At 41.3% G+C, this 9,662-nt stretch overlaps 1 protein-coding gene across 1 annotated transcript; it reads left to right on the top strand.

Annotated features, from left to right (window-relative positions):
* LOC107632625 lies at positions 942-2,137 on the top strand. The gene is made up of 2 exons (XM_016336294.1): positions 942-1,434; positions 1,527-2,137. The coding sequence occupies exons 1-2, from the start codon at positions 942-944 to the stop codon at positions 2,135-2,137; spliced, it is 1,104 nt and encodes a 367-aa protein (XP_016191780.1).

Raw genomic sequence — 9,662 nt, 5'->3', positions numbered from 1 at the left:
TTGTGTACCGGCCACGAAATGGTAAAATAGTTTTCCTATATAAACGCTTGTGGATCAACGGCGAAAGAAAACATTGTCACTCTCGTCTCACACTCCAAACTTCCCTCAACCTCTGCACCCTCTTTCTTTTTTTAAAATTTCTAGGTAGTGAATTTGGATCTGAGATTTGTATGGTGGGGGAAAACGTTTACGTGATTATATATCCTAATGGAGAAATTTCTCACACGGCAGAAGGTATTACCTTTGTTTACGACGATCCACTGTGGATAATGATTCCACCACAAACATCGTTGCAAGATTTGAAGAATCTGATTCTGATGCATACCGGAATGGTTGGAAAAAAGGAAATTACGAAACTGACCTACAGAATGCCGGTTGCGGTGGCCAACTCGTTTTCCTATAAAAAAATGCAGATAAAAGCTGATCAGCATGTGTCGATGATGTTTTCTTATCATCGCAGCATAGGAAGCATCTATTCATTGGAGCTTTGTCTGAATGTTCAGGACATTGGTGGAAGCTCGTCCAGTTCGAATAATGTGGAGGGTGTCGGAAACCGCGGAGCAGGTGATTTTGTTCCAGATCGGGACACCAGTAGGGCCCCAAGTCCAAGCTTCAATGCATTTGTCCCGCGGGTACAAAATTTAGTTATTTGTGAAGCACGCCCCGCCCCTTCTACACATGTGGGGGTCGATAGGCTTCCAGAGGTTGCTATTGCAGATATGTCTGACGAGGATGAGATTGAAGATTTTAGCGGTGATGAGGCAGATGTCGTTCCAGAGACGTAGCCTCTACATGGCAATGATTTTCCTCCAACACGGGTCGAACCTGGAGGTGGTGGTGGTTCTTCCTCGACACCGGCACACTACCTATCCTTAAATTTGGGAGCAATGCATTCGACTAACGCAGAGGACGGACGGAGCACGTATCCTGTGTCAGGCGAGATGGAGCTTGAGATTGGGTTGAAGTTTTTTACCCGGGAATCAGCAATGCTAGCGGTAAAAAACTACAACATCCGTAGGAGTGCAGAATATAAGGTTGTAGAGTTAGACCAAAGTAGGTACGTATGTCGATGTAAGCAGTTCGGGGATCAATGTCGTTGGATGGTGCGGGTTGCGAAGACAAGGTCCTGTAGATTTTGGAAAATCCGAAAGTATGAAGGTCCTCATACTTGCTTGGCAAGTACAATGTCTCAAGACCACGCCCAACTCGATAGCAACGTCATCTGCCAGCACATATTTTCCATGGTGCATGCTGATGCGACGATTTGTGTAAAGGTGTTGCAAGGATCAGTAGAGTCAGCGTACGGTTACAAGGTATCTTACAAGAAGGTTTGGCACGCGAAGCAGAAGGCAATCGCAAGGATCTATGGTGATTGGGACGAATCATATGACCAGCTGCGTAGATACCTCAGTGCTCTCCAAGCTTTCGTCCCAGGTATTACTTGTATATCATTATGCAAAGGTCTTTGGTCTTTACTATCCGTTTAGTCGTTAACATGTTTAACTAAGTAAGCTTTTTCGCAACAGGGACAATTGTTGACCTCCAAACTCTGCTGTACTATGTCGGGAACAGACTAGACCGTGGTAGTGTCATGTTTCACCAGGTTTTCTGGTCGTTCCCTTCATGTATTGAAGCTTTTAGGCACTGTAAACCGCTAGTCTCAGTGGACGGGACACACCTGTATGGTAAGTACGCAGGCACCCTTCTCATGGGCATTGCACAGGACGAGAATAACAATATTCTACCGGTTGCTTTCGCACTTGTCGAAAGAGAGAATACAGATTCATGGTACTTCTTCCTAACCAATTTGAGGAGGCATGTCGTAACTCGGCCGGGAGTTCTGCTTATATCCGACAGGCATGCGGCAATAAAGGCCGCATTGGAACGTGAGGGGTGTGGCTGGGAACACAATGTGTACTGTGTTCGACATATTGCCTCCAACTTTGCTACCAGTTTCAAGAGTAAGGAAGCCAAGAGACACCTAGTTAACGCTGCATATTCGAAGACGCAAGAGCAGTCGCAGTACTACCTGGAGCTAATCAGTAGCGAGGATCCGGTAACATCTCCGCAGATGATGGAGTGGATCCGAGGGCTAGAGCCACCTAAATGGTTACAGCACCTAGATGAGGGCCGATGATACGGCCACATGACGACGAACCTCTCTGAGTGTATAAACTCCGTCCTGAATGGCACCAGAAATTTACCAGTGTGTGCAATTGTCAAGTCTACCTACCATCGCCTGAATGAGTTATTCGTCATGAAGGGTCGGCAAGCACAGGCGCAGGTTGCAAGTGGTCAGGTGTTCTCACAGTTCTTGCAGAAAGCCATACTAGCGAACCGTGAGGGCATTCCCCAGATGTTGGTGACGTCATACGATAGAGCTACCACTATATTCACAGTCGACGAGATAGCTACTGCAGGTGTGCAGTCATGGTTCCGGGTTAATCTTCGGTACCGCAGATGTGATTGTGGTTACTTTCAGGCGTTACATTATCCTTGTGCACATGCTCTGGCCGCGTGTGCATATGCGAGGTTGGACTGGCAAGAGTATGTTGATTTAGTGTACCGTGTTGAGAGTGTGTTTCGGGTCTATCAGATGGAATTCCAACCTGTGCCGGATGAGGAGATGTGGCCCCCAAATGAAGGACCACATATCCGGCCCAACCCCCTTCTACGACGTACAATGGAAGGGCGTCCGGTATCTACTAGGATTCGGAATGAAATGGACGATGTTGAGCCGGGACCAGGTAAGAGGTGCGGCATTTGCAGGCAACCCGGACATACCAGGCGACATTGTCCGCATGCCTCTGCAACCTAAGTTTTAACTAATGTAATTTAATGTAAACTTTTTCCTTTTCCTCAAATGTTTCGTTGTAATGGAGAAGACCCAAATGTTTCGTTTATTGTTTTTGATTCTGTTGTTTCTTTCACATTTGCATTCTCGGTTTGGTATAACGATAATAAAATGCGAGGCTATCGTTACTAACAATAGTCGTCAACAAAGACAAGACGTAAAGTAAATGCATGCTTAATAAAAGAACCGAAACAGCACATCAACTTCAAACAAGAAACAGTACAGGAAATAAAGTCTACATGACATACGAAACAGCAAATGGTAAAAAGGAGAAATAAGTAACACCACGAAAGAACAGTAAAACGAACAACATCAACAAACTAAAACAAGACTAACGGTGCTCGTGACCCAATCTGCCGCCTGTGCCACACGAAGGGGCTCTAGTGTCCCGGCGGGGATGAGCAGCTGGTACCTCAACCTCGTCTGCTGTAGCATCAGCTCCTGTGTAAGAAAGACGTCGGCCTGGTATCTGCATGGCATCATAGGGTCGAAGTGCAGATCTAGCTGTGTCACCAAGAGAAACGGATCTCATCCCCGCATAGGCAGGCTGCGTGAATGTGTCTGAGCGAGGCAGGGCGAGTGCAAGATCAGTGGGGGTGTGCGGGGATGACTGCTGAGGAATAAAATGGTCCAACCTGTCGAATAATGAAGAGAAATTTGTCCACCCAACTCTGTCCATTGAATCAATCAAGTCCTGCGTACCTCCCTGGGATGAACCGCCAATCTCGTAGCTATTCTGATATAGCATAAACTGCTGTATGGAAAATGGATGGTGGGGTTCCGTTGGTCCAGCAGGTTGCGGGTAGTAGCAGTCCCCTGCAACTGGAGGAGCCTCTCGGGGAATATGGTGTCCGAAATCTGGCTCAAAACTGGGTCGGTCTTGTTCTGGCAACTCTTGGTCATCCTCCCCATGGTCAGCATGGCCCTCAACTCTGGCTCTGCGGGGACGGCGCCGCCGATGGTCTCGGGGAACGGGAGGCAAATTAACCACAGGGCCTCGTCCATACTCTGCGGGAGCATCTGCAGGGACAGCGTCACCCCGCGGGTCATGCAGTGCGTCAGGGGCAGACAGAAACCTCCTTGTTCTCTCACAGTACCACCTATAATAATCATGGCTGGGACGCAATGTATCTGCACGATCAATCCGCAGCAGGTATGCATCCGTGCGCCGGTTGCCCCATACCTCAAACTATTCTGATAGTCGAACCGGCCACCAACCGTCGTCATTACGGGATGATTGTCGATGGAAGGTATCAATGTTAAGCGGCGGATTTGGATGTCCTTGCTTTCCCCCAAACTGTCGTAACACCCGGTCAATATTTAGGATCTCAATCCACCTGAAAAATATAAGAGGCACAACGGCGCTATAGAAATCTCCATGCGGGTGGCCGAAGAATTCTGCGGGAACTCTAGACAGAATTTGGGGTTCCATGTACGGTTGCCAAACAAACTGCAAATATAAAGGAACGCCGTCACTACAGCCACATAGGCAGGTATTGAGTACATAATAAACACAACGGCCACCAACCTCATCAACTTGCAGATTGTCCAAGCGCAGGCGGTGCCTAAGTAGGCGCTGCTCAGCATAGTCATTCTGTCCTTTTTTTTCCTGCCCACCTGTTGGACAACCATAAACTTAATCACAAATATACATTTCCAAGATTAAAGAAAACTTCATAAAAGTCACTAAGTGTGAAGCATAAAGTAAATACCTCGTGGCCAAAGGAAAACTAAAGGGTGTTGTAACATTCGGGGCCCAGAAGGGTAATCTGTAGTAAATCCACGACATGAGCAAGGTATGACACCCAGCCATACCCTCAACACTGTAGTCTGTTGCTAGGCACATAGAACGCTATAACCAACAGAGGACGGCACTACCCCAACTGTAGGTGCCAATGGCATCAAAGTCAGCCAATAATGGCAGATATCGTACATGGACTGTGTTGTTGGCCTTGTCCGGGAGAAGCACGCCTCCCAACAAGTAAAGTATGTAACATCGTGCATACTGCATGAGACCATTATCATCTAACTCAAGCGGCATCTGCTGAAGACGAGTTCTCAGCCACTTCAACTTGATGTTGTACTTCGTTGTGCCTACGTGGCCGGGGGGAACCTCACCTAGAAGTTCATGACACCATTCCCAAATATCTCTCTGATGAAACTTACTCCATGACCTCAAAGTACCGCTAACAGGCTGTCCATCTATAGGTAGACCTAGCTGCATGGCTACATCCTCCAGAGTTATAGTACACTCACCCCAAGGGAGATGAAAAGTATGCGTCTCTGGACGCCACCGTTCCACAAAGGCACTAATAAGCGGATTATCGTACTCGAAACGCTTGATCAAAGAGGCATGATAAAATCCGGTGCGTCTCAAATAAGGGTCGAGCCTCTCCCGCCTAATTTCCATGGTTGGATCCCCAGGCTCTAACATGAATACATCTACGAGCGTGCCATGAGGAGTAAGAACACGTGTGGGCTACAACATAGAAAACCAAGAACGACAACAGTTAGAAATACTCTATAAAAAAAGGTTTATATCATAAAAATATTACTAACAATCCCTAACAATAGCAAATTGATTAATGGTGTAAACGAACCTTAAGGAATAAGTGTGCCGCTATATGATGTTCGTCCAGCCGGTTCAAGTTCTCCTCCACGTTCACCCCACCCCCACTCATATTAAGTTATTTTTTAAATTGAAAAAATCACTACCAGAAGCTCACCTCCTCTCAGGTTACATTTACCATGCTAACCACTTTTTTTTCCTACCCCACTTGGAATTTAACCGTGCATGAAAGCTCTCCCCACCCCCCCTTTTATACAACTCTTGGCTCCCTTTCCAAGTGTCCCCTGCCACCAGACACAGCCAATGCATGTGACCTTGCTGCTGCTGCCGTTCAGAACGCCCAACTCGTGGGCGCTAGGAACGAATCCACCCACTTCGTTGGCGCCGCCAGCTAATTGGCCATTTCGTGGGCGCTGGTCTTGACATTGACCATTTTGTGAGCGCCGTAATTGATGTGTTCCACCTCCTATGTGGCAGCCACGAAGTTGAAAAGCTGCTCCTGCTCCTCCCATTTCGTGGGCGCCTTCTGCGAGTTGGTGTGGATCTCCATTTCGTGGCCGGTGGCATTGAGTTGGGCATGCGTATTTGAGGCATTAAAGCAAGCCATGCATATTCCTGGAATAAATGTTTCCCCCATGCATATTTATATAAAAAAGCTCCTTCATTGACAGAATAGTAGATGTGACCAACAAAATATAAAATGTATGTATACACTTGACTCATTAAATAATTCGTGAGTAATTTTATCTATCGTATAATTTTTTGTGTATATTTGTCAATTTTTTTTAACAAATACTACTTCAAACCAAATACAGAAATTAAACCTACGATAAAAAAATACTCATTTCAGTTTCTGATAATTTTTTTGAAGGACTACGATGCCAATAAAAAAAAAACTATTTCGACTTCTAGTAATTAATTTTGTGAGATTGATTAATCTTTCTGACAATGATTTCTCTAAAAAACATGCTTATGTGATTTGTTAATTACTAATATATTTTATACTCATTGTTTGCTTGCATTTTTTTCTCCCCTGAAGTGACATAGCTACATAATAGAAGAGCAATTGATTGCGTGTATAAATCAACTTCAAAGCGTGATGAAAATATTTGTTTGTGCCTTTGACGCTCACAAAAAGGGTTAATGTTAATCATTACAAATTAGATGAATTGGAACAGGTTCACAGCAATTATAATTTGAACTACTAAGTCTAAAGGTAACCATGATTAAGATGTATTGACCTTAGAATTCGAGTAGATTGATTATCTCGAACGCTAGAATATATAATTAAATTATAATTATTCTAATTATAAAACCTACACTGAGATCCAGCGAATTAATATATTGATTCTGATCTCTTTCTATAAGCAAAGACTATTATTTTTATAAACAAATCACCAAAATGCATTTTATTTTTCAAAAAAATAAAAGTAAAAATAAAAAATCTCATGCTAGTTGTGGCTTCCACGTGAAATATCAAATATGCCAACATTCGTAAACTGCAGAATATATAATTATATATCATATCACTTTTGTAATTGGTGGGGGAATCTGGACCTGTTATATATGCACATACCTAGCCTATATACTGATAAGTAATTTTAATTTCATTTTCTTCTCTCTTATACTTTATTTATTTTATTCAATTCAAATGAAATGCAGAAGAATTATCCCCGAAACTAAGCTGTGAACTTGACTGCTTTTATCTGTTATAATATATAATATATATTAATTGATAGATTTTTTGCATAAAAATTTAGAGGATACTATATGATTCAATTATATTTATTAAAGTTTACAACTATGAAAATACTTATTAATTTTATTGTAAAATTTTTGTATCGGAGACTTATTTAGATGATTAATCTAGTTTGCAGTCAAGTAACCGTAGGAGAACTTTTATAACAATTTTAAATTTTTGTTTTCATAAAATCCAACAAACTCAATATTTTACTTGAACGTCAAATCAATCAATTTGATATAAATATTTGGGTAAAACACACAATAATCAAACCTAAACCTAATTTAATATTATACAATTTATCCAAATAAAAAAAAAGTTATATAATTTTTTCAATCATTTCTCTATGTAAATTAAATGAGCCAAACTCGATTTAGCTATTCTTTATGTACATCGAAACACACTGATTTGATTTATGCATGCATCCTATCCTAATAAATCTAATTATATCGTTTCGATTTAGCCATACCTAATAATTCGAAACAAGTCGTTTCGATTTAGCTTATATAATTCGAATAGTACTAATTAGATTTATCATGTATACATAAATCGAACTAGACAAATTTGATTTACTATGAGGTCAATCTATATAATTATGATATGAATGTAAATTCTGTATGAGAGTAAAACACAATGACCAGTGAGAATAGTTTTCTAGTATTGGTGCATTATAGAGGGTCCATTAAAAAAAAACACGTTCTGGAATTAAGTTTACTGATAAGGATCCTTTAGTGTTTTTCTGAAACCTTCAACAAGTTTCACTGAGTTCCTGAATTCTATAATCCAAAAACTAAGATTGTAAAGCGTGAAACGAGTTGAGAAGTTATTCTATAAAATTCCGATTTCAGTTTTGCGGGATGACGTGAAGTACGATTCGTTCATCATAGGGAGTAATGAAGATTTGGAAGTTTTATTCCATTGTCGTCGGCAGTTTTCAGAGGTCATCAGGACCCCTGAGCTGTTGGCCAAGCTTGTAGATGTGGTCTCCAACTTAGGTAGGTGATTCGAACCGAAATTCCCGAACTCCAGCAACGGCAACCTATTCTAGTTCGAGGCCTAGTGGTGCCTCTTCATCCGTGCCTGTGATTGCACCTGAGGCAATGTTGGTTGCCTCTTCGTCCTTCGCAGCTGATCTAAACCGCAGTAGTGACAGAGAAGCAGGTATTACTAATACGACGCTAGCTTCATTACAGGGTGGAACACCAAATGATATAGAGGATGTACTGCGGGATGATGATGACGATGATGATGTTGAGCCAGACATCATTGCCGATGATGATGGTGATGACATAGCAGGCAGCGCCGGGTGGTGTAACGTCTAGTTTAGAGACTCAACAGTACCCCCGCACTTTTTAAATTTGAATTTGGATGCCATGAGATAGCAGGAGATTCCTGGTGAACCTGTTGGATTTGGTGCAATAGATACACAGGATACTGGAGGACTAGTAGAGTTTTAGGTTGGTCAGCAGTTTCAGAATAAAAAGGAGGCCGTGTTAAGCGTGAAGACATATAGCATCCGATAGGGCTGGCAATGGGTAGGGTAGGGTAGGGTTTGGACTCTACCCTAACCCTACCCGTGGGTTGAAAACTTTTTTAAAATTCTACCCTACCTTATTTGCGGGTTGAGAATTTCTCAACTCTAACTTTACCTGCACCCTAAAGTTCTAAACCCGACCTTACTGCAGAAAAATAAAAAAATTCAAGTAAATATAAAATTCAATCATTCCAAATTTCATATATATTAATAAAATAGAAAATAAAAAACTAAGTTCAAATTAAAATTAAAAATAATAAAATCTTAAAGAAATCTAACATAAAATTACAAATAATATGATCATCAACTGGTACCCGCGGGTAGGGTATAAATTGCCAGCCCTAGCATCCGACGCGGGGTTCAGTACAAAGTGGTAGAGTGTTTGAGCTGAAGTTTCTCTAAAATTTGGTGGGACAGGGTTTTAGATTTGTGATTCGAATAAGTTCAATTCGAATTCTATTTATAGGAATCCTCTTAGTAAATCTAATGAGTCTCTTTTGAATTACCATGGGCAAAAAACTGTGTGTAATTCGAAACAGCCATAATCAAATTACTATGGGCAGCACACTAGGAGTAAATCAAAACAGGTTGTTTTGAATTACTGTGGGCTCACGTGCATGGCTAAATTGAAACAATGTGATTAGATTTATTAGGATAGGATGCATGTATGCATAAATCAAACCAGTGTGTTTCGATTTACATAGAAAATAGCCAAATTGAGTCTGACTCATTTAATTTATATATAGAGAGGTAATTAAAAAAATTCATGTAATATTTTTTTATTTAGATAAATCGTATAATATTGAATTGAATTTAGTTGAATCGTTTGTTTTATCATAAATATTTTATCAATTTATTGTTTCATTTGTAACAACCATATACTAAACTCTTATTAGAAATTACACGTGAATAAATTTTTTTATTTTTAATTATTTTTTATAATATTTTTTAATTATTTAAAAAA

This window comes from Arachis ipaensis, chromosome B03 (genome assembly GCF_000816755.2).
Source record: "Arachis ipaensis cultivar K30076 chromosome B03, Araip1.1, whole genome shotgun sequence".
In the NCBI taxonomy this organism is placed as follows: Eukaryota; Viridiplantae; Streptophyta; class Magnoliopsida; order Fabales; family Fabaceae; genus Arachis; species Arachis ipaensis.
This window is presented reverse-complemented; position numbering and strand designations above follow the sequence as displayed.

Excerpts from the sequence above, each read along its gene's own strand:
- LOC107632625 (XM_016336294.1), top strand. The coding sequence starts at position 942 with ATGGAGCTTGAGATTGGGTTGAAGTTTTTTACCCGGGAATCAGCAATG. Across the intron at positions 1,435-1,526 it reads TCTCCAAGCTTTCGTCCCAG|GGACAATTGTTGACCTCCAA; the intron begins GTATTACTTGTA and ends TTTTCGCAACAG.